This window comes from Mesocricetus auratus, unplaced genomic scaffold (assembly GCF_017639785.1).
Source record: "Mesocricetus auratus isolate SY011 unplaced genomic scaffold, BCM_Maur_2.0 Super-Scaffold_100013, whole genome shotgun sequence".
NCBI lineage: Eukaryota > Metazoa > Chordata > Mammalia > Rodentia > Cricetidae > Mesocricetus > Mesocricetus auratus.
In genome coordinates, this window is record NW_024429196.1 from 58,919,194 (window position 1) to 58,944,993 (window position 25,800).

Genomic DNA, 25,800 nt, shown 5'->3' on the forward strand with positions numbered 1-25,800 from the left:
TAATCCAGACCCTGGAGCCCCCCTGCAGGCCACAATGGAGCACCACATCCACAAGTGCCCATGGAAATGGAATCTTCAGGTGTTCAGCAGGGCGAAGTCAAGGTCCTGACTTGGGTGGGAGAAGGATGAGGCAGGGAAGCAGGTGGGGAGCTGGAGTGGAGGAGGGGGGAATGGGACAGTCGAGGATGGTGTAAAACCCTTGTAGGGGGCGTCTGTGAGTAGTTATCGCGACCTTCAAACACATTTTAGGCATTGGCCCACTTTCCATTTTTTGGCTACAGGAAAGCTATCTGTACCTGCTTTGAGGATCACACTCATCTTTGGAGGCCCAGATGAAGTCAGCATTCATATTTATTGCTTTCATTTTAAAATATAAGCACTTTACAGACATTTTGAAAAGAAAGGAATTCCCCACCCTAGCACAAAGACTACATCAGCATTTTGGTATGTCTCTCCCTAGGTTTAGCATTTAATCTGAACTTTAATACTGTTCCAAGCATTTAGAAGAAAACATAAAAATACTGGTTGGTATAGTCCTTGCTTTTTCTGATCTTCAGAGCATGTTTTTCTTTCTCAGGAGACTGAAGACATTAGTTATAAAGTCGGACTCTCCAAGTTTGCAGCCTCTAGTCAAGTGACCTTTCAGTGAGGAACATACAGTGGGATTTCACCAAGCAGAGCTTGGAGGGCCACCTGGGGGCTACTGCGTCTTTGAACCCTCATGCATCTTTTATGACCATGATCAGCAAAGGCAACAGCCCGGCGAACACATGAAGTGTGTGTGAGCCTATGTGTGTGAACGCACACGTGTATACACGTGCTGTGGCTGGAACCCGGGGCCTCATACACCCGAAACATACTCTCTACTGCTGAGCATCACCCCCAGCTCTATTCAGTCAGCGTCTCATTAAGTTGCTGGCCTTGAAATCATCCTACAGACCAAGAAGGCCTACAGGCCACAATCCTCCTGCCGCAGCTGGGGCTAAAGGCCTGTATCATCAAGCTTGGTATGGATTCATTGTTAGTCCTCTTGATTCTACAATACTATTTTGTTACCTGGAATGGCAACATTTTTTGTATGTAGATAATATATTAACTTTGAAAAACAATTCTGGGCAAACAATCACGATCAAATTTGATTTTAGACAGAATCTCAGTAAATAGAGCAGGCTGGCCTGAACTCTCAAGGAGACATACCTACCTCTTTCTACATCCCAAGTGCTGGGAGGAAAGGCATGCGCCATCACGCCCGGACCATTGCTTTTCCTTCTCCTTCTGTTTAGTATTTTAGATATCTTTGTGCATCTTGTCTCTGAAGGCCAACCAGTGACATGGGCTAGCACTCAAGAAAGTTTTTATACAAAAGGCAGCAATGCTTTCCTCATCAGTTGTAATCACAGCTGTGCCTTGGAAACAGAGGCAAAGCAGTTTCAGACGCAGGATCTTTACATCTTGAGTTCATCAGACTTAGCAGTCATCTCAACACTCAAGAGGAATGAATGTATGCGGAAGCTGCATGAGAATTACGGCTCCATTACCCCCATTTTCACTGATCACACAAGATACCCAAAGAACACCTTCAGAAACATCTCCATGAAGACCACATACTGTAAAGCTTCCCAACAATGAGCCTGCTTCAGGGAAACCACAAGGGGGTAAGCACTAAGTTAAGATAGCAGCTCCATCCCCTGAAGGGGATGGGGAAACAGAAAACGTGAAGTTATCTCAGAACTGAAATCAAACGTTAATTCACAGCAGAGCTAGGGTTAGCTGCCATTCATTCATTAAGGCTAGATAAAAGGGGAGTCGTGACGCTAAAAAGTGACACAGAGAGCTGGAGAGAGAACATGTCACTGGCCCGGGAAGAGACTAGTGGGACACAGGCAGTTACAATGGCCCTGAAGGAAATAATTTTGATCAAAGCACTCGGGACTGAAATAAGAAAGCTCAACGTGAAACATGGAGTGGTGGTGAAACTCTGACGTGGTGAAGCTGGTCGTCCCCCAGAGCATGGCCGCAGACGGGAAGTGAACTAGAGGCTGGTGGAGGCCAGGGAGCTGAAAGAAGGTGGCTCTGGTCACGTGGAGTGCCACAAGACCCTACAAGAGCAGGCTTTGCCCGGGCAGAACTAAGTCGGGACATTCTGACAAAGGAGAAGAGCAGACCGTGGAAGCTGGAGCATCTGCAGGACTTACAGCCACTAGAACACAGGCGAGCCTACTGTGTGCATGATGAGCACATACTCATCAGGTACACCTTACACCTTCCTTATTCCTCCAATAAGTCCTAGGCAGCAACCGAACGCAGAAGTGGATGTCCCAGACTCCTGTTGCATAGCTGATGGCCGTGCACGAATGAACACGGAGCAAGGGCTTGATAAATCTGACTTGAGCACTTTTATTTATTGGTGCTAAGAACTGAACTCAGGGCCATGTGCCCACGAAGGAAGCGCTTCACTCAATGCACACCAATCTGCAGCGTCTACAACGCCTTCAGACTGCAGGCGTATGGAGGCCAGAGGACAACCTTGGGTGTTACCCTTACCCAAGTCCTCAGGCCTGCAAGGCCACTGGCAACTGAGCTATGTTCCCAGTCCATGTTGCCTTTTTTCCTGAGACAGGGTCTCACTATGTAGTTCTGGCTAGCCTAGAACTCACTAAGTAGATTAGGCTAACCTCAAACTCAGAGATCCACCAGCCTTCGCCCTTGTTGCTTCTTTAGGCACTAACAGGTTTCTACCTAACTGAACTAGGGGTTGTCAATACACAGATCTTGGGCCTCACAATCTAGCAGAGGGAGATGTAACAATAGGAGGAACGGCTGTCACAGGCACCTACAGAAGTCTGTATAAGGGAAAGCAAAGGAACAAAATAGGCACAAATTACCTCTGACTTATCCTTTGGGCTTTCCAGGTACACTAGATTTTCTTTGCAATGTCTTATTGTGCCTAAAGAAAATCCAAACTGAATAGAAACTCCAGGCCTGTCCCCACCTGCCTGTATAATACAAGCAGCTATTACATCTCTAATACGAATATGGGTATTTCAACTAAATAAATTCAAACAATCCAAATTGTTTTTGTTTTTTTGAAACAGGCACTTGCTATGTGGCCAGGCTGGACTTTAGGATTCTTCTATTTCTGCCACCCCAGTGCTGGGATTACAGGTTTGGGCCACCACACACTGCCAGAAGCTGTTTTTAAAGAACCATATAAATTCTTCACTACAGAGACACAGCAAAGTGCAAAGGCGCATCCCTGCAGCGCCTATGAGCTAAGTGGCAAGTGTGTTCAATGCGTACATGGTACAGGCTCATGCTGGATGTTCAGTACAAGGCTATCTCAACTTTCTAGCTGCTGGGTTCTGGGAAATGAGTATTTGTAAGCTGCCCAAATGCTTGGATTTTATAAAATGTCCATGTTGTCTGGAGTATAGGGAAAGAACACTGAGGTTTTTAAAGACATCTCTGAAGTCATACTTAACATACAGACTCCAAATCACTTAAATTCAACGACTCTTTTTCCATGTACTAAGTGAGAGCAATACAGCTTCCCCAGTGAGCTGCTGTGAACAGGAAGGCCCACCGAGTACATCTCAAGACTCATGCTCAACAAATAAGCTTCCCTTTCCACTCCCTTACAAAGGCAACTGCAGGGTACCAGCTTCAGTGTGTGTTTCTACACAATTCTATCTAGAAAGACTCTGAGAACTTCAGCTAGAATTACAAGTCTAGGTTTCGTGTAAATGAGAAAGGGATAAAACCATGCAAGTATCAACTAAATTAATGTCCTGAAGCAACTATTGCTTAGCTATCTGCAATAATTGCTAAGCCCTGTTCTCCCTTCTTAGGAAGTACTCTGCACAGGTCATTTTCTCTGGAACAGACTAGAATAACCCAACATCACACATATACACTGCTACCAAGAAATGTGACCTTTAGACTGCTCTTTGCTAAGCTGAGTAAGGGAGGATTTATTTAAGAAATATAGATCAAGTACTCTGACTAGTTCTATGGCTATAAATGCCAACCAATACTGTGTAAGTTCTTCCACTGTATCGGGAAATAGTCTTAATTTAAGCTCTTACAATTTTGGAACTCAAAGAAAAACCAAGGCCTATCAACATCTTGATGAGAGCATATATATTGTTTTGAGCTAAATTAAAATTATTTCATACCATACTGTAGGAATTCAAGACCATTCTGAGCAAGGCTGTTGAGACCCCATCTAAAAACAAACAAAAATTCCTGACTCAGAAACACTACCAAGCACACTTCCCTTCATATCAAGAGTATGAACACCTGTGTACTACAAGAGATGAATGTAATGTCATCTACTATACCCCCAAAATCTAGCACGACTGTTTCAAGGTCGTTTCACCTGCCTCTCTCCCTAACAATTCTAGGCTGATGAACTAGTCACACCACTATCAAAGTTCCATTTTCTGCCTCTCTCCCTAACAATACTGGGCTGAGGAACTAGTTACACCACCATCAAAGTTCCATTTTCTATTGTTCCTGACACTTCTCATTTCTACTTGGCTCTTTCCCCCTGGGCTTTTACAAAGTCTCATTTCTCCTTGCCAAACTCCTCAGGCAACATTTCAGTGGACAGTTTATTAGTCCCAAAGTCCCTTACTACAAAACATGATTCAAATGATGAAGCTGTACACCCAGAGTGGGATCATGCTTTATAACAAATTATTCTCAAAGGTCTGGGTCACAGGTTTGATAAACATGGTCCTTAAGTTCATTTAACAGATTCTGAAACCGACTTACTCAAAAGATAAATTCTGAAACCAAGGTTGATGATGCAAATGACTATATTGAAAAAAAAATAAACAAAAAAAAGCGCTTCATCCAATTATTTACATTTTCATAAGACATTTAAAAGTAGACTACTTATTAAGTGTGCTTGAACAAACCATGTGTGGAATTGAATTCCATTCATTGTGGAGTTAGTTTCTGCTATATACTTACTGATGCTATAGTAGACGCCTGGCACTTGAAGACTCGGAGTTATCAGCTGTCCCCAGTCTCCACTAAAAAGTAATACATTCTACACGCCCGAGGCTCTACTCTGGGCCTCAGAACGAAGAGCTGGTGTATAAGGCAATTACTCAGGGATGAGAGCGTGGCAGCTGTAAGTGCGGTTTCTGCAACTGCCCATGTTTCTACCAGGTGTTTAGTCAAACTCTACTGGCCATTTAAAGGTTTTAATTGCTTATACCTTACTGTAGTATGTTACAGTAGCTTAACAAACTTTGATATTCACAGAAGGTTCTGGAAAATGATTCTTGAGAAAAAAAGGGTCTCCTATATGATACATCAAGTCAAAAACCATACAGTTCCTCAGGCCTCAACGAACCTTTTCAAAATAAACTCATTATACAGCTCAAGTAAAAACCCACACACATTACATTACAGGCATAAAAAGTTTACAGTCCAGCAATGCAAATACAGGCAATTTGACATTTCAGCCCCCTTTGCAAAGTGATTAACAATTACAGAAGACCTTCTATGGTTATTGGCTTTGGCTCACACATTAAATAGCTTGCAAGGTCTGTCTCTGTATCTATTTTGTTGTTTTCCTTTAGGTGTGTGGGAAAGGGATTGGATCATTCAAAGAAAATTAAAAGAAGTTAGGAATAGAACACTACTGAAATTAGCACTTTCTTGTAACACACACATGGAGAATATGGCTTAAAAACAGAGGGAAGCCTCTTACCCATTCACATTCAAAGTTACTTTAATTTCCAGTAAGTCTGACAATAATGCCAAACTTAATTCACTAGTTCAGGCAAGAGTGACTAAAGGGATTGTTATCAAAACCAACTTAATTTTGGTCCTGAAATCCCAAGTGCTTAAAGTTTTGGAATCTTTCAAATTAACAAAGGAAAAAAGTAGGTCAACAATAAAAAAAAAATCAGATTAAAAGATAAACCTTGTAACCTTAAAACTTTTTAGTTAATGTTTTTGTAGATTAGGATTAACTAAAATGTATCCCTGCCCCTAAAATTTGATCCCCTTGGTCTGTAGACCAGGACAATTTCTAAGAATAAACACTCTGCTTAAAGCCAACAAACAAGCAAGAAGCAAAGAAAGGAGGTCACTCGAGAGCTCTCCCGTGTCACACACAACGGACAACACAACAACCCCGTTTACACAACATACTATTTTTTGTTAAAAAAACAAAAAACAGGCGTGGAATTAGGATTTATATATCAACATCAGCAGAGTTGTCAGGTTTCACAATTTTGTTGCTAGAGATTCCAAAGTTCCTTGACTCCATTGGTAAGTTCCTGCAGGTGTTCACACAGTAAACAGCGGCAAACAGCCACCATGCCGCTGCTGCCCAGACGGTAGCCACTCCTGCACGTGCCTTTAGAATAGAAGCTGAGGCAGACAGCAAGCAAAGGCCAGTTTGTGCCATCGGTTTGCATGTGATCGAGTCCAAGAAAGAAACAAATTATTTCCTCAAAATAATTCATGGCAGAACATCTAAAACCACACACTGGGGACAAATATTGAGCTTGGGGGCAAAAAAATCAGAAATTATCACAAGAGAAGTGACAACAGCATTTTGCTGAGTATTCTAAAGGCGTGTTTCAGGTAGTTTAACAATGATTCTTGTAAGACAACTGCTCAGACATTCACACCCACACAGTTTAATGGTTTAAAAAAAGGAAAAAAAAAAACAAAAAAACAACCAAATTTGTCACTTTAGAAAAACGAATGCAGTGCTTTTTCAGCAGTATTATCCCACAGGCTCTGACTGCTCAGTCCACACCTAAGCAGCAGTTGCCTTCTATGGTGATATGGCTTCTCTGCACTAATTCCCATCAGGCCAAAACACATTAGGGCAGGGGAAGCACAGACTGAACTGTTGCACAAAGAACATTTACTCATCAGATCCCACCGATCTCTTCTGTGCCCGCTTCCTGGGCAGCCTTCTTGGAGAAGCTTTATCTGAAAGAAAGAGCAAGGAAGACACTAACCAAGAGCGTTTTGCCTTCTCAGACAGCAGTAAACTTAATACAGGTACTCAAGTGCGCATGTGAGCACACCATCCGGCAACAAATGCCTCTTACCTAGCTCTAGGTTTTTAAACTAAGTTCAAAAATACCCTTCAAGGGTAATACCAATTAAAATAAAATTTTCATACCTAATGTCGAAAATGATCTGACAATGGTAGCTGAACTACTGGAGACATCATGCACATCTATAACATGCTCATACATGCAAAAGTAAGAATTTTAAAATACTTTAAAAGACCCAGGCAAGGTGGTTCACATCCCAGCACTTGGGAGATTAGCAAGAAGATTAGAAGTTCAAAGCTAGCAAGGACTACTATGAGATTCTGTTTCAAAAACAAATGCAAACATTTAGAGGTAGGACATATTTGGAGCATATTTATGTTGGGCACTAATACAAGATTTAGTATTTTTGGGTGCATAAGCTTTGGCCACTACACAAATTTAACTGGAAGCAAGCAAAGGATACTAGTACTAAAACCACTCAACGCACAGCCTCTCTTTAGAATTTAACAGAAATATATGTGGTGTTGAGCTTCTCCTATTTTATAAACTAATCTGTACATTTCTTAAAAAAAAAAAAAAAAAAGGGCCAGGATAGGTACAGTGGTACATGCCTTCAGTACTGGGGAAGCTGAGTTTGAGGCCAGTCTGGACTACATCTAATAAAGCTGTTTCCAAAAGAAAAAAAGAAAAAAAGGCTTGACATACCCTCTCCTAATTTTCTAGGAACACTCTGTGCACCAAGAATACCTCACTATTATTTTTCCCAAAAAGAGTAAAGAAAATGTATTCAGTCTAGCGACATGAGCCAACTGTTGAGGCAGGAGGATCATGGAAGCCAGGTACAATACAAGTCGGGTTGGGCAATATACAAGATCCTGTCATTTCCCCTCACCACCAAATGATTTCTGCAGATTAAAAAAGTAAAACACTGGAAAAAGATACTTTCACCAAGGTGTAAGGTTTATTTATAAGTATTTACGAAATGAAAAACGATATGCCTGACATCCTTTTTCTTAAAGAAGTTACTAGCTCAGGATACATTTTATAATAAACGTCTATCAAAGATATCTGAAGACTAGAGGGGTGTATGCCAGCACTCAGGAGGCGGAGACAGGAGGATCTGTGAGTGCCAGGACAACCACGACTGCTACACAGAGAAACTGCCTTGAAAAACCAAAACCAAAACAAACAAAAGTCTATTAAGACTGAAGTCAGCCGGGCGGTGGTGGCGCATGCCTTTAGTCCCAGCACTCGGGAGGCAGAGGCAGGTGGATCTCTGTAAGTTCGAAACCAAGCCTGGTCTACCGAGCGAGTTCCAGGACAGACTCCAAAACAACACAGAGAAACCCCGTCTCAAAAAAAAAAAAAAAAAAAAAAAAAAAAAAAAAGACTGAAGTCTACAAGTCACATAAACAATGCCTGAAAGAGGATTTTTTTAAATCAAAGACACATTTTCTTGGTGATGAAAACATTTCAGCTTTTCCCCAAAGATCAGACTAAGTACTACTTCCTTTCCTAGGTGACCAATTTCCAAATAATTTCTAAAAATAAGCAAAAAGGTAAATATCTAATCTCTGAAAATTCAAAAGTGCCTCCCAATCTAACACTGTCACTGTAAGAAGTTAATGCTGACATGGGATTATAAAATCCCAGTACCTGCAGCATGGTAATACATGAAAGAAAAAGAAAAAGTCCAGGAACTTTCGAGGTCTGTTTCAATTCTTGAATGAAATTCCATGAAAAAAGATAGCCAATTCAGCTAGCCTTCACCATGACGGCCTGCGTAAGTAGGTTAGGCAGTAGACAGGGAAAGATGTCTGGGAGACAGCACTCTGGAGTCATCTGGCTTTGGGTAAAACAGTTTCAAATACATTAACAGCAGAAAAGGTATTCTGTTTAAAAAAGCAATCACAGATATGGATTATGATCTTTTCAGTTACCAAAGGAAAAAAAATTACCATTACTTCCCACAAAGGTCTGGGGAGAAAAACAAGCAAAGCCTAAGGGAAAAAACTTAACTCCAAAGTAAAGTTTGTAGTAGTTTCCCCCAAAATACAGTTCCATTATTAAACTTGCTGTATTCATGCACTATGCAAGAGTCCCAAAACTGTAGCAAAGACCACTGAAGAAATTCATCGCCTCACCTCTTCTACTCTGCACTGAAGCAACAGGAAGGAAAAAGACAGGAAATAGATTAGAAAGAACTCAGACATTTACAAAACAAGCTGCATGGTTGAAAGCACTTCTAAATTAAATAAAAAACACTAGAAACAGAACAAGTCTTTAAGTGCTTCATTAATTATTATACTAGAGTCTAGACAAGTAATAGAAAAGATCAGTATTAACTAGTACCGATCAAGCATTTCTCTGCTGAATCAGAACTATTTACTTTCCACTTGGAGGAAAACCTTTCATCAAGTTTGTAAGGCTACTTACTGATCTGATTCAAAGTTTCCTGAGGAATCCAACTCATGTCAACATCATTTTGGCTTGATGTACCCATTTCTACTTTCTGTATGGGTCTCTTGCGCTATAAGAACATAAAAGACATATTTTAAAGGAAAGTCATAGCATTGTTTATTCTACTTTTAAAAACATTAATCAACACAATTTGGAGATCTTAGCAGACAAATTATACTCTTTTCTTGTTTTAAGATATCCGTGGGAGGAGGGGAGGGAAAGGGAGAGGGACCTGGGACCTGGGATTGACATGTGAAGCAACCTTGTTTCTAATTTAAATTAAAAAAAAAAAAAAGACATCCTAACATACATCTTATCTGCTAGAAAAATAAAAACATGTCTTCTTAGTGAGTAAAGATGCTTGCCACCAAACCTGATGCTCTGCATTTGACCCCAGGGTCACAAATGATATTAGAATCAACTTCTCCAAGTTGACCTCTGACCTCCTCACATGTGCCAAAACACACACATGTGAATGCACATGTAGACATACCTACCCAGAAATAAACGTAATGGGAAAATGCATTAAAAAAAATAAATCTTGACTATTTCCAGCCTGTAAATAGCCTAATTTGTTGCTATCCACCGAGAGATGAAATAAGAACACTAGTAACCCAATAATTTTCCTTTCATTTGGGAATCAAATCATAAAAATACTCCAATCAATGAAATTCAGGCTAATTATTGAAATGTTGTAAGCAGGCAATCTTTCACTGGTAGCTAAATGCAATAAAAAATTAGGGACAGATACACACATGTGCACACACACACAAAATTTCATATAGGCTGACAATAATAAATATTCATTAAGAGCACGAATTTTCAAGGCACAAGTGGTATATATATATGACAAGGATAATGTAGGGAGGCCTGCCTTAGCAACACAGCAAGCTCAAGGTCAAAAACAATGCCAAAAACCAAAACAAATGAGAGAGGGAGAGACTTTTTCTATAGCCTATCTGCTGCAATACTGGAACATAAAACCTATTTAATTCTACTTTCTTTAGCCTTGCTCTGAAATTTAAAAATCAAAATCTGTGCAGGAAGTTGGGAATGGTGGTATACACCCCTAATCCCAGCACCCAAAAGGCAGACGCAGATGAATCTCTATGAATCTTCTCTATGGCCTGGCCTACATAGTAAGCTGCAGGCCAGTCAGATCTATATCATAAGACTATCAAAATTCTGTGGGGAAAGTTTGTAATCCCAGCACCTGAAGGACACAGGAGGATCATGCCAGGATAGACTGAGTGCCACTGGACTTTAAGGCCAGCCAAAACTACACAGAAAAACCCTGTCTCAAATACCAAGGGCTACAGTTATAGCTCAGTGTAGAATGCTTGCCTAGCAGGTAGAAACTCTGATAATCCATTTTAAACAGTTTTTACATAGCCTATAAATTTTGAACTCACAAAAAAGTACCCCCTCCCTCTCACTAAGAATTCTAACTGAAATGAATTGGCCGATGACAGATAATCCAACCCATCCATGAGATACATGTATTAGATGGCAGAAATCTTTTGAATTCAAGGAACATTATAGTAAAACAGTAAAGACCACTTTGGAGAGGGTAAATAGCACACTAGCTGGATTTGTGCACACATCTCAACAAATTCAAGTCACGTACCCAAAGTCATCTCTGGGTACTGTTTTAAAAAGGTACAACTAAGTTCCAAATGTACAAAACTACAGTAAGAACTACAGCACAGTTAGTACTACCATAACAACTTCTGAGTGTGGTTTTCCATCTGTTCATTCATAATTACCTTTCTAGATTCTAGGAGTTGATGAAGGCCAACAACAACTAGAAGTCCAAGACCAGCAAGGAACATATACATAAAAATTCTGGCACAAAAAAAGAAAATACAGCTGGCGTTAATTCATACATACCATATCTAATTAAAAAAATCCCAACAAATGCCACAACAGCTTTCCAAATAACTTGTAGGAAAAAAAAATACAGCATTTTAATTAATTCCAGGCACCAAGTTTTTACAAACTTCCTCTTATAGTTAAGAATACTTTGTCAATAAAAAATTCTACCATCTAAAATGTGTTTTATTTCAAACTCACAGTTTAAGACAATTTTAGCAGTTTTGTTCAGGTCACATTTATATCCTTTTTTACAACTGGCCTTATAGATCCCTTCAAGTGAGTCACATTTAAGTTCACAAATGATTCTTCACTCAGAAAAAAACATTTTTCAAGAAAAAAAACCTAATTTGTATAATTATCTTATAGACATGTTAGATAGGCTACGGTTCAACTAAAGCAGAAAAGAACTTGAGAAGACAGAAACTCAACTACTGCCTTTGTAAAAGCATTTTTTCTGTTTCAACCATCTTTCCTGACTTGTATGAATAGGCACCAGAAGCACATAATGTATGGATTCTGTGGTATTTCCACAGACCTGGAGGGACCATTACATTCTGACTAAGATGGTCTGCAATCTTAGTACACTGCCTTCCAGCTCCATCTGTGAGCTCCAGATCTACAGGTACAGCTATACTTACGTTTCTCCATCCAACCCGTCCTCTCTTTCAATAACTGTAACTGTCTGATTGAAGACAGCATCTTGGAAAACATTGCCCTGTTTAAGAAACACATATTAAAAATCACGCATGAGTTGTGCTGAAAGAATAAAAATTACAAGTGTTCTCAAAACAGTTATCCTACTAAACTTGACTTTACCATCATTTAGTCATAGGAGACAATAAAACCATATGTAATTTCCAATGCCAAGTATGAAACATTATGATGTCATTTCTCCTGTAAAATAAAAATGCCTAGAAACTTGCAAAGACCACCCTCTAATTTCTGCAGGGAGCAGGGAGATGGTGGCTTCAGGAGCCAGGACAGCAATGAAGGTCACAGAGCAGGGGCAGGAGGAAGCAGAGCCCCAGAGCTCCTCAACAGCCCAGCTCCTCCTGTCACCCTGCAAACAGGGACAGTGGCAGCTGCACGAGTCAACTACTCACAAAGCAGACCCAGCAAAGTCAGGCCCATGCTCTAAACTGAAACTGGGTGGAATCCAATTCCACTAAGGATGGACCAGGGATTTATTTCCAGTTCCAAAGTACTTTCTCCATAATCATCTTAAAATTTTTGACAATTTAACAGGACTTTAGTTTTCCAATACAGGGATGCACCCGTTCTTCCACAAACATAGCACTTTGGAACTGAAACTGAACTCAGTTCAATCATATCTGAAAACAAGATGAAATGACAGACACAAAACAAAACAACTCTTTAGCTATTTAAGTGTCACTGGAGACAGAAGAAGCAACTTTTCCTCTGTACTAATCACAATGCAGGGCCTTGCTGAGGACACAGGGTGAAGACAGTCACAGGGTGAGGGAAGGTGGAAGCCACTTGTCGGGGACACTCTTGGGATAGGGAACGGTACAAACAGTCTGGTGTAATGAGAATGTAAGAGCTGTCACTTGGGATCTACTCCCTGCAGTAGTGGATTCCTCTCACATTAAGTGAAATTAACACATAAACCTTGCTGCTAAAACTTAAAAGTGGGCTATGTTTTAACTATGAGTATCCAAAAGAGCAAGACAGTAACAAAGTCTTCAGACGCATTTAAGGTCCACAACAAAATGGGTCAGAGCAAACGTTTTACTGTTCAATAGCATCTAAGCAAGAGGCAGACTCCCTGGTACACTTACTTGTCCTTGTCAAGATCCAGCTCAAGTCATTTTCCCACACATGGCAGTATCTAGTGGCACACAGCTTAGATATGCACATATAAATGTAGTTAGAGACAGACAGGTGGTTCCTTTTGTATTCCTGGTACCTATTACAATTTGAGCCACCAAATAAGCACTTATACAGACAGAAAACTATTGGACAATGGCCACTTTCCCTGAAGTCTCTAACAAAAACAAAGACAACTCAAAAGGTCTTACGTTCAAATCTTTGTAGTTCAGATTGATGACCAGACCAAAAGGCCGTCCCCCCATGGGCTCTGCAGGAATGAAGGAATACTCAAAAGTTGCCTGTCTCTGTGGTGGCACTATAGTGTTTAGAGGAAGAGCTGTGAAATTCTGGATGTAAAACTGGTAGTCCTGAGGATAACGAAAGGAAGCATCCAGCGATTCAACAATAAAATCTTCTGTCCCCTTGTTTGTAAAGCCTACCAGGAACTTCACGATGTTGTTTGCTGGAAAATCTAAGACACAAAATAGAAAGGGTGGGGGTGGGATCAGAACACATTTAGAGTTTAAAATGAAACACAGACATGGACTTGGTTTCAGAATTCTCTTCACCAGGGTACACACTAAAAATCTTCTGTCTGTTCTCTGGGATCCCAATTTAGGAGATAAACTGGGCATTGCAATTTCAGCCAAATCACATCCAGATTAAGAGGTTAAGAAAATTACCATTCAAGAAGTTTATATAATGCAGTATATTACTACAAAAATAAACTTGGATGGGGGCATATATCACACATACAAATTCCCTGTCCCTTTTCTTTTCAGTTTTTCAAGACATGGTTTCTGTGGCTTTGGAGGCTGTCCTGGAACTTGCTCTGTAGACCAGGCTGGCCTCAAACTCACAGAGATCCACCTGCCTCTGCCTCCCCCCCGAGTGCTGGGACTAAAGGTGTGTGCCACCAACATCCGGCCTCTTTTTCTTAAGTGCTGAGAATAGAATAGGAGCTTTGTACATTCTAGGTATGCTAAGAATTACTGAGTACATCTCTAGCAATCAAATCAGTTTTTGTATGCATAAAATTGGAATATACAGAAAACAAAGCACTTGAGACCAAAAATTAGTGGTTTCTGATAAGTCTTCCATCACACTGTATGACAGTCTAATGGGTTGAACTCTACCTAGTACAACACAGGCTAAAGAACAGATAGCTCTGGGTCTGAACCTTGTCTCTGCAATACATTTTATGTTCCAAGTATCCACGGAACAAGTTGCTTAACCCCTCTAAATCCAAGACCAACAATAACTATATCCTCAGGGTTTGCTGGGATTAAATTAACATTGCAAAGTATAAAGAACAATGCTATCCACAAAGCCCTCAATAAATAAATGTACTCAAGAATTTGAGTAGCCCTAACCGGAAGATTGGAAATGCTCCAAAATCTAAACCTTTGTGGGTCAACAAGATGCTACAAGTGGAAAATCCAAGTCTCCAGTGATGAGGTGCACATGAAACAAACCCCACTCAAACAAACAAATAGCTCATTATGTATATAAAATATTCTAAAAAAAATCCAAAACCACTTCTGATCCCATGCATTTAGAGTAAGAAATATACAACCTTAATTTTCTTTTTTAAAATTAATGCTATGCTTAATCAGGGCCTAAAACTATAGACATTTAGTATTCCACTGATATTTAAATATTCAAAAATACCACCAATTACAGACAGGCCTGATGATATATGCCTGTAATCCCAGCACTGGGGAGGCTGAGGCAGGAGGACCTGGAGTTCAGTATCAACAAGTGTGGATGCAGACACAGAGCGAGAACCACGTGTGGGAGCCAGCTCTCCCCTTCACTTGCTCAGGAAAGGGCCCTCTTGTTTCTGCAATGCTGCCTGCTCCAGCCTGGCTGCCTCACATCCCCAAACAACTGCCCTACCTAACTGGCTTTTTCATGTGATTGCTGCTCTTTAACATGGTTCCAGGGATTAAACTCAAGGCATCAAATAAAACAGTATTACCGACACAACCTGGAAAAAGTTTCAAGAATGGTACTTATGGGGCTGGTAAGATGGCTGTGTGGGTAAAAATGCTGGCAAACCTGATAACCCGAGTTTGGTCCCCAGAACCTACAACAGAGGGATAGCCTCCCGCAAGTTATCCTCAAGCCCCACATGCTCCCAGTGGCACATGTACACACACACACACACACACACACACACACACACACACACACTTTTTAAAAGTATTGAGAAGAATGTTTAATTTCTAGTAAACCAAATACACTTAGTTTTCCATTTAAATACCAGCATTACTACACACACCAGTATTCATATACGTAAGGCTGGAATTAAAACAGACAATTACCTTCTCCTTTTACAAATAAGATAGTTGTGTCTGCACTTGGTGAAGCTTCCGGTTCCCCAGATACATCATCTTCTTCTTTATCTTCTGCCTAGGGGCAACAACATCAAAAACAGAGGCTATGAAAGCGGTGAGGAAAGCCACTCAAGTACAGACTTCACTAGACTTGGATAAAACACTGATCTGATGGTACTGGCGGTATGAATTTATTTTAAGAGGAGAGCACAAACACAGTCCCCCACTATCACAATTTATATAGTGGAGTTTCCTGCACTGGGGAAATCACTAGTCAGCACATCCCAAGTGCAATGGAAGAAAGAGCTTCTCCCTAGGAAAACCACCCCCTGGATCACGGTACCTCTCCTGCCAACTAAGTATAATGGTGTTACTTTATTCTATTTCATCAATTAAATAGAACTTCTAGAACAGCTCATGAAAAATGTGCATAGTAAGTCACTGGGAATTTGGTAGCTCTGCCTCAGGTAAAGACTGAAATTCTGTTTCTCACAAGCATCAAGGAAATGCCATCATGGATAGGAGTCCAGCCACACTTTGAACTGCAAGGTTCCTAGAACAGAAACTGGCAAGCTAGCTGCTTCTAAGGACCATAATAAGGTCCCTCTCCTTGTCACTACTCACCTCTGCTGCTGCTGCTGTGTGAAAGCAGCCAGACAATAAATGGATGGGCAGAGTTGGATTTTACCAAGCCCCATTCTCAAGTACCTTATTAACAGCCCAGAAAGATTTCCATTCCAATTACAATTTCCTCATAACAATCAGTCAAATACCATTGAAATGGTATGATGATAGTGGACACATACTCCTCTACAGAGACAGAATACATGAGGCAGGATATGACTTTTGAAGGCTGAGGCAGGACTGCTTGATTGAGCATAGGAGTTTGAAGCCAGCTTGGGCAATACAGTGTCTCCAAAATACAAGATGCAAGTAGGTAAATATACCTGAGACAGAAAGGCTAACAAATTCTGTAAGAATAAAGTACAAAGTATACTTGAGGAGAGAGGGAGAGAGAGAGAGAGAGAGAGAGAGAGAGAGAGAGAGAGAGAGAGAGAGAGAGAGAAAGAGATAGAGATATCACAGTTAAGATTTGATGATTAATGGACATCAGAATAGAACAGAAGAATAAGACAACAGTTTAGCCCACCGGAGCTACATAAAAGCAGACAATCACTTATGGAGGAAGGATAGACTGGTAAGTGCCAGACTCCATAGTGGGCATATGAAATCGGAAGTGGTGCTATCCTGCAAAGTGGTGGAAATATCTGTGGAACTCAAGGCAAGGGGCTAGAGTGGAGACCTGCAAGCCATCAACAGAAGGCTGTAGTGGTTAAAATTAGGTTTTACCAACATTAAGGAGTAAGCAGAAGAAGGTAGCAGAGAGAATCTCAGCAGCAAGCAGGTAGGAAAGGGAAACAGGTGCCACAGAGTACAACACAGTGGGATTCAAAGTGGAAACAGCAAATGCTAAAAATGGCCTGAACTATGCTACCAGGAATATGGGCCAGGAATTTGGCAATTAGGTTGCTGGTAACCTTAGCAACTTTTAGTACACATATAGGATGGATCCTGGTGGATAATGAATAGGAAGCTAAAGTAAGAGGAAAAGCACAGATTACTCTTTCAGAAAGTACCTGGTACTGGCTAAGGTAAAAGCGAGTAGCAACTGAAGGTGGGAAAGCAGTAAGTAGATCTGCATCTGTGCAGCTCCAGGCCCAAAGCCAACGAGAAGGACCAAGTGCAAGGGTACGAAAGCAAAGTCTCCTGCACCATCCACAGAGTGAGACGGAGATCCTTAGAGTGAGAAGACCTCACTGCAGGGGAAAATGCACACAAGTTGAACTCTGATAGTTCATTGTTGAAGGCCCTCATTTTCTGACACCAAAGCCAACACTGCTGCCAGAAGACTGACAGAGGAGTTAAAGCAAGCAATGTCTGGAAGCACAGCTGACATCATAGAAAGCATGCGAAGGTAAGGTACTAACCTGACGAGTCACCTCATGTTACAAAGAAATAGAGAGCCCAGTGCCTACACCTGATGAAACAGCAGACTCGTCTGTGTATCCCACACCTTCTCCACAAGCAGAGAGAGCAGGTAGCACAGGTGATCTACTCAAGGCTGTTCCTCTAATGAAATGGGTTGAAGATGCAGAGCTCCCATGTTTAAGGCTTGGCACAGACCACCAGTGAAGATCTCTTAAAGGCGGGGGAGCCAGCAAAGCATAAAAATTAAGGGTATTCTATTCAGATGAAACACCATGCCTATACGTAAAATGTTAACTCCCTGCCCTCCCAAAAAAAGAGCCAAACACCAGCTTAAGAGGCAGGCATACCCATAAAAACAAAATAAACTTTATGAAGGAATGATTACAGTATTCCTGTGCAGGAATAAAATTAGCAGGAAGAAGGCTGTAGTAATGACACTAATTTGAACTGGGCTGTTTGTTTTGAACTTTATGTGTATGGGTGTTTTGCCTGCATGTATGTGTATCTGTGGAGCATGGCCCATGGGGGCCAGAAGAGGGCATGGGATCCCCTAGAATTGGAATTACAGATGTTTGTCAGCAGCTATGTTGGTTCAGGGGAGAAGAACCAGGTCCTCTGGAAGAGTAGCCAGTGTTCTTAACTGCAGAGCCATCTCTCCACCTCTAAGCCTGATATTGGTTTTTTTTTTAAATACTTTATTTAACTATATTTTATGTGCATTGGTGTAAGGATACCAAATCCACTGAACTGGAGTTACAGACAGGTGTGAGCGGCCATGTGGGTGCTGGGAATAGAACCCGGGTCCTCTGGAAGAGCAGTCACTGCTCTTAACCGCTGAGCCATCTCTCCAGCCCCTAAGCCTGATATTCTTATAGTCATTATTACAGAGTAAAATTCCAGAGCTAACTGCTAAGAGATATTGTTACTATTCACAAGGTGTATTTATCACTTGTTCTTCATCCCCTGTTCCCAAAACACATGCACATTACCCACAAGAACTTTAAGAAAGCAGAGGAAATAACTCACCTGCTCAAGCCAATACCCAGAATAAAGCCTTGCTATAGAGATGCCCCACCCCCGCAGGAGTACGGTGGGTTTTGAATGGAAAAAGGAAGACAGACCTAGAAAGTACCATAGGCCCCAAATGTGACAGCTCAGGGTCTGCTGCTAACACCTGAGCCGCACTTTTCTCCTCCCACCCTCACGTATGAATGATCTTGACGTGTTTAGTGCATCTTTTCTCCTCCCCTACTCCAGAAAATTCTTCTGTTCATTCTCAGTGACTTGCCCTTATGTCAACTTCAACCCAGGGGAGATGGCTTAGAGGTTAAGAGCACACACTGGTTTTGCAGGACTCATGTCTAAAACCCACAACTGTCTGTAACTCCAGTTCAGGAGATCCAATACCCCTGGCCTCCTCAGGCATTTGTACTCACATGCAAGTACCCACACATACATACATAACTTAAAAAATAATTACCAAATTACTATAATGCCTATAAAAAGAATATACTCTTGAGCTCAGTATCTAGCAGTCGGTAGTGTACTTACCCACTATACCTGAAGCCCTGGGTTCAATCCTTGACACCACATAAAACATGGCACTATAGTACATGCCTATAACCCATCATGCCCTGTACTTGGAAGAGGCAGGAGGACCAGAAGTTCAAGGTCATCCCCAGCCACCACAGGACTAGGATCATCCTGGGCTATAGTGAGACTACCTCAAAAAGTGGGGGAACCATCTTCATGTATCATACACATTCTAGATATAGAATATAGCACTAACCAGATCTGTGGGTTCATCTTCTTCTACTTCAGCTTCATCATCTTCATCTTCAATTACCGAATCTTCCACTGTTTCTTCATCTTCTGTAAGATCCTGAGCCACTGCTAATGACCCTGAAAATAAAATAAAAAATGAGCACTTAACTTTTATGAGAGTTTTTAAACATTAGGTCTAGACAATAAAATGTTCTAGCCAGGTGGTGGTGGTGCCCATCTTTAATCCCAGCACTTAGGAGGCAGAGGCAGGCGGATCTCTGTAAGTTTGAGGCCAGCTTGGTTTACAGACTGAGTTTCAGGACAGCCAAAAGTTACACAAGAAAAACTCTGTCTTGGAAAAAAAAAATGTTCTGCCTGTAGTAAATCAGTCTCTCTGGTCAGCTGAACAATGCCACTAGACAAAAATATTTATATTATTTTACTAGTAGTCTTAACTAGTTCATCTTAACGGGCATGTATCTAATATCAAAAGGCACAAAATGAGACAAGTCAAACTCAGTGGGTTTAGGGCTCTTGCTACCAAGCCTGACCATGTGACTATCATCTTAGGAGTCACTCTGAAAGGTGTCCTCTAGTGTCTGCATATGCACTGTAAGGTACTAGTACAGACAGACAGACAGACAGAGATGGATAAACACACAGACTAAATGTCATAAAAATTTAAAATAGAGGTACCTTCATTGGTTAGTAGCAAAAAATTATTTTTGCACATGGCTTCAAGCATATTTTCAGATAAATATAAAATATCAAAAAATTTAAATATCAAAAAATAAATTATAATCACAATGCCAAATTGTAAATCATAGTTTTATAGACAAAGCTTTTTCAACAGGTCACACTACCTTAATTTCAGTCTAAACCCCCAAAAGCCCTTCAAAGTTCTTTCCACCACTTCTCAGAAACTGATGATGTGGCAATTCAGTAGGGAGGGAAAATGTGGGAAGAGCCATACGTGCAGTACCCACAAGAAACATTCTGCCCTTAGGACCATCATTCTTAAGTCTTTCCACTTTCCAGAGTTAAAACGGTTCATTCCTAGTTGATACATCAATTTTCCAAAGTCCGTTCGAAAAAAGAAAGAAAATCCAAGGGCTACGGTTGTAGCTCCGTTGTCAGCGTGCATGTCTTGCATGCCTGGCATGCTGGAAACACTGGGTTCATCCCCACCACCTCATTCATGGGGTGTGGTGACAGACACCTGAAACTCAGCACTCCAGAGGTACAGGCACAAGGATCAGAAGTTCAAGGTCGAGCTAGGCTACAGAGATTTTGAAGTCCTGACAGGGCTACTCGGTGAAACTGTCTCAACATCTGTCCCGTGTTCCCACCCAGCCCCCATCCAAAATCTCTAACAGTAACTCAAAAGTCATGCTACTAAGTAGAAGCCAATCACTTCCTGTTTGCTTAGCTAAACAGCTCCTGAACACCGATCATTACTTTTTATGCCCTGGGCCGCTGAAACCTAGAAAAAGGAAAGGAATCCTGGCGATCACTCAAACTAACTCATTTTACAAACTGGAAAATCAAAGTTCATGAAGGGCGAGCGGAAAAAGTTTCTACGTTTCTACCAAGCTTTTACCCCAGGTTAATCGTTGGAATGAGTAGATTTATAAAGCTCCAAGTAACTTTTTCCCGGCACTTTTTCAACTTACAGAAACTGGCTGGGAAAGGGGGTGGGGGGACTAGAAAAGGAGAAGACAGCCATCCCGCGGGTCCCTTCAGTTGCGGCTGACCAGCAGCAAGAGGAAGGGGCGTTTTTGGACACCGGGCCTCGACGTCCACACAGACCGCGATGGGCAAGCGAGGAGACCAAGCGAAATGACCCACCGCGCCGCGGTGGAGAATCCGCTCTGGGCGAATGAATGGAGGCGCGCCCGCGTGGGGCTAGCGACACGTCAGCGCAGAGCCGGGGGCCGGGGGTCCCGGGCCCGCGCCGAGCGCGGGCATGGAGAGCAGGCCGGGCCCGGCGACGGTCCCGCGGACCGAGGACTACGGGCCCGTGCTCGCGGAGGGCGCTGAGCCGCGGCGGGTCCTGGGGGGCAGCACGGCCCCCGGGAGTCCGGCCGGGGAAGCGGTCCCGGGCGGCTGCGGTGCCCGCCCCGTCCCCCGCGCCCCCTCACCTCCGGGGCCGGCGCGGAACAGCACGGCGGCGGGGAAGGCCAGCAGGAACAGCAGCAGCAGGCGGGGGAGGAGTCTCATGGTGCGGCCGGTCAGCGTCCACTGCGCGTCCGCTAGGGATCTCGGTGGCTCCGGCGGTAATGGCGTTACAATTCATCCGGGCTCCGCGGGAGGGGAGGGGCACGCACGCGCGCCAGCCGTGGTCCCGCCCAGCGGCCATCGACGTGGCCTCTACGGTCCGCCTATGGTCCGCGAGATCACGTGGCCGGCGGTGAGGCCTCGGGGCTCCCGCGAGAGCCTCGCAGCCCTACCCCCTTCCAGAGGTTTAACTCCTTCAGTGGTTGCTTTGAGAGATAGACCCTCGTTAAGTGCCGGTGACATAAGGGACGTAAACTTTCTGCATGCGTGGCAATTGAAAGACAGAAAGGAAGAGCTGTGGGTAACGACAAAAAAAAGCCAGCTGTAATCCCGCTGTAATCCCAGCATTTGAGAGATTGAGGCAGGAGGATTGCGGCGAGTCCTTCAGCACCCTGGGCTATGTTGTGAGTTCCAGGCAAGTCTGGGCTACAGTGTAAACACTTTGTCACAAAACAAAGCAGATAGAAAGGGGAACACACAGACTGGGAAATCTACCCCCCTCCTCTGTAGCAAAAAATGAGAGTTCTGGAGTCTTATTCTTTTAAATTTTACTCTGAATGCACGCACACGTGTGTGTGTGTGTGTGTGTGTCTGTGTGTGTGTGTGTGTGTGTGTGTGTGTGTGTAAGCGTTTCAGCTCCGATGAAAAAGTATTCTGGCAATCGGGAGTCAAGGAATACCACAGTCACTGTTTGCACAGCAGTTTCCCCAATGTAATAACTGCCCAGGCAGGGGAGGGTTTCCCTGAACAAGTTGTTACGGTTCCGCTAAGGCACAGTTCTCTGATTCCCACTAGGGGAAGGTTTTTCCTGCGAAAATATTATCGGCTCTGCTCTGCTCCCCTCCGTCCCGGGTCCCAAACCTCATTTAAGAGGTTTATTGGGAGGGAAGAACCCAGGAGAGTAGCTGCCTCTGCCAGGGTGGAAATAGCAGCAAACTCAACAGGCACAGGGCATATATATGGATTCTTAGGAGCAGAGTTTTTTCTAAGAAGATTTCCAGGGTGGGAATTGGTCAGATTTCAATCCCCTTGAGCTTGGACAGGGTCAGATTGGCTAAATTTCCTGCTCAGGGATTGGTTGGTTTCGTGCTCTGGGACAGATTTGGTTCTGGTTTCAAGACCAAACTGTGTTTCTTTCACTGGCCCCTTGCAGCATTTTGGCTCTAGCATCAGGCCAGTGTTTTTTTCACTGACTCTGGTTTCAGGGTCAAGGTGTGTTTCTTTGACTCTGGTTAGGGTATGTTTCTGCGCTCTCTCTCTCTCTCTCTCTCTCTCTCTCTCTCTCTCTCTCTCTCTCTCTGTCTGTGTGTGTGTGTGTGTGTGTGTGTGTGTGTGTGTGTGTGTGTGTAGGCCAGAGGACAACTGGGAATTGATTCTTTCCTTCCTTCAGTTCTGGATTTTTTTAAAAAATGTAACTTAGAAATCGCCTAGCATTTCTGCTGTTTTCACTCCACACGATCTTACTTCTGGTATATTTCTGCCGACTTCAGCTTGCCAGTGTGAGACAAATTCAGGAGAACCTCCAGACACAATCCTTTATCAGGGGCTTTCTTAGTTACTTTTCTGTTGTTGTCAAGAGACACCATGACCAAAGCAACGTATAAAACAGAGCATTTAGTCTGTAGCTTGTTTACAATTTCAGAGGGTGTGTTCATGACCACCATGTCAGGGAGACTGGGAGCAGTGAGCAAGTAGCTAATGCAGTGCCTGAGAGCTTATAGTGTTGTGCCAAAAAGGACCAGGCAGAGAGATAACTCCAGTGGTGTGGACTTTTGACCCCTCAAAACCCACCCCCAATGACACACCTCCTCCAACAAGGCCACGCCTACTCCTTACCAACTGGGATGAAGCATTCAAACACTACAGAGGCTAAGCAGCCACCAGGATATTTGGAGCCTCTGAACCACATAGAGAGTAAATAAAGCCCCTAGGAATTGTTGATGACCTGAGTGGCAGTCACAGCTTACATCTAACCTTAACAACTCCCACAGGTTCAGGTTGGTTGAAGCGTGTGCTGAGAAGATGTGAGAGAGACTGTCTATAAACTTTAAGAACATATTAAAGGACCAGAAGCGCTCACGATCTGAAGTCAAACCTGAGAAGGGGAGAGTCAGTGAGGGCCCCAGTACAGTAACAGGGCATCCATCTGTAACGTCACCTCAGTTCCGGCCCTGAAGTAGAAGGTTAAATAGAAAGGCATGTTTGTCAAAACAACCCCCAAAATAGCCGGGCGGTGGTGGCGCACGCCTTTAATCCCAGCACTCGGGAGGCAGAGGCAGGCGGATCTCTGTGGGTTCGAGGCCAGGCTGGACCGACAGCCTCCAAAACAATATAGAGAAACCCTGTCTCGTAAAACCAAAAAAAAAAAAAAACCCAAAATAAACAAAACATGAAAACTGGTGGTCTGAATGAGAACAGCCTCCACAGGCTCATATATTTCATCGCTTAGTCATCTGAAAGTGGCACTGTTGGAGAAGGTTTAAGAGGTGTGGCCTTGCATGGCAGACCCAGTTCTCTGTCTCTCTGTCACTGCTGCCTGTGGATCAGGATGTAGAACTCTCAGCTCCCTCTCCAGCACCATTCTGCCTGTGTACAGCGAGAGTCCCTGCCATGGTAATGGACTAAGCCTCTGAAACTAAGCCAGCCCCCAATTAAATGTTTCCTTTTATAAGAGTTGCCCTGATCATTGGGTCTCTTCACAGCAATAGAACATTGACTAAGACAACAACTTTTCCAACATCAGCAACTCAGAGCAGGTCTGAACAGTCATGACACAAAAGGGGTTTTTAAGTTTGTTTTTGAAACAGTGTTTCTCTCTGTGTCCTCAAAACAGGTCTTAAAGTGTAGGTGAAGGATTATTTCATCCAGTGGAGTGAGTACTCAGTATAGTCTCTGCCACATCAAGACAGTGTCAGTCATCCTGTGGCTCTGCATGGAAGAATGCCAGGCGGTGGTGGGAGGCAGTGACAGGTGGATCTCTGTGAATTCGAAGCCAGCCTGATCTACACAGCAAGTTCCAGGACGGTTAGGGCTTGTTATACAGAGAAACCCTGTCTCAAACAAAGAAGTATCAGTGAAGAGGGAGGCTGCTTTTGGGGAGACCCTCTGATGTTGCATGGTGTCCTGCAGACCCTCTGATGCTGCATGGTGCCCTGCAGGCCCTCTGATGTTGCATGGTGCCCTGCAGGCCCTCTGATGTTGCATGGTGCCTTGCAGGAGCCGCTGCAGCAATGGCAGCACTGGTGGCTTTGGTTGAGCAGTTTTAGGTAATTAGCGGTGAAATGTGCAGCAGAAACCAATAATGTGTGTGCTCAGAGGTGACTGATACTTAATGAACTCGGGGAGTACAAAGCATGAAAATGGGAGGGGAAAAGAACAGCATATTCAGCCATTTAATTACATAAAGAGCAGAAGCGAGTGTTTCAGGGGGCCTTGACCCAAGTCAGCTTTTCCTCAGTGCCCACCAGAAAGTTCCCCTAGATTGGTTGTAGTATTTACTAAAGTCCCAGCTACTAATTTAAGCCTTCCCTAGTACCCCTCTCATGACTCCCTGACCCTCCCAAACGCTGACCTACCTTTTGGAGGGTGTCTGTTTTCTAGAATGATGGGACACCCAGGACAATCACATTGATACAGTTCAGGCATCTACCAGTGGTTCTCTGCTTTGGTCGTTTGGTTTCTTTAGACTATGTGGGAGCAGAAAATCACTTCCCTCAATATTTAAGTTTGCCTTAGCATTGTTCAATCGCATGAGCCCTGGGTTTGTTCTCTGCATTCTCCAAGTGACTGTTACCTTCTCCACTTCACCTGACCCGCCTTAAAATGACAGCCCTTGGGCTGGAGAGATGGGGGCTCAGTGGTTAAGACAGCTGTTCTTCCGCGCGCCCCAAGTTTGGCTCCTAGCACTCTAGATTACACCCTTGCTGCCCCCCTCTCTCTCTCTCTCAGGTCTCCCCTGTTCACGTCATTTGCTGTCTTCCTAGCCTTCCATAGCTCATGGGTCTCCTGTGTTAGGGCACGCCAACTCAGTGTTAGAAACAGTCTGGCACCAGGGAACTTTGTTGTGTTTTGAGACAGGACTTTCTTGTGTAGCCAAGGTTGGCATTAAGCTTTGAACCCTCCCACCTCCCAGCTGCTAGTACTACAGGTGTGTGCCGTCATGCCCATCTCGTAAATACTTGGACCAATGAGATATGGTTTGCTATAGTTACATCTTTCCTCCTTAAATT

At 43.1% G+C, this 25,800-nt stretch overlaps 1 protein-coding gene and 1 non-coding gene across 3 annotated transcripts; both read right to left on the minus strand.

The window, feature by feature from the left end:
• Positions 1-333: 333 nt before the first annotated feature.
• On the minus strand, positions 334-21,603 carry Ssr1 (signal sequence receptor subunit 1). Of its 2 annotated transcripts, XM_013110623.3 has the most exons (9): positions 21,436-21,603; positions 19,320-19,432; positions 15,530-15,617; positions 13,412-13,674; positions 12,011-12,087; positions 11,264-11,342; positions 9,474-9,567; positions 9,182-9,196; positions 334-6,966 (listed from the first exon to the last, which is right to left on the minus strand). In XM_013110623.3, the coding sequence occupies exons 1-9, from the start codon at positions 21,512-21,514 to the stop codon at positions 6,899-6,901; spliced, it is 876 nt and encodes a 291-aa protein (XP_012966077.1). In that variant the 5' UTR covers positions 21,515-21,603; the 3' UTR covers positions 334-6,898. The 2 variants fall into 2 exon arrangements, with proteins under 2 accessions (XP_012966077.1, XP_005066434.1); XM_005066377.4 differs by lacking the exon at positions 9,182-9,196 and having other exon boundaries at positions 21,436-21,601.
• On the minus strand, positions 15,740-15,904 carry LOC121143810. Its single transcript, XR_005881133.1, has one exon. It is a non-coding gene; the product is annotated as a U1 spliceosomal RNA (small nuclear RNA).
• Positions 21,604-25,800: the final 4,197 nt, after the last annotated feature.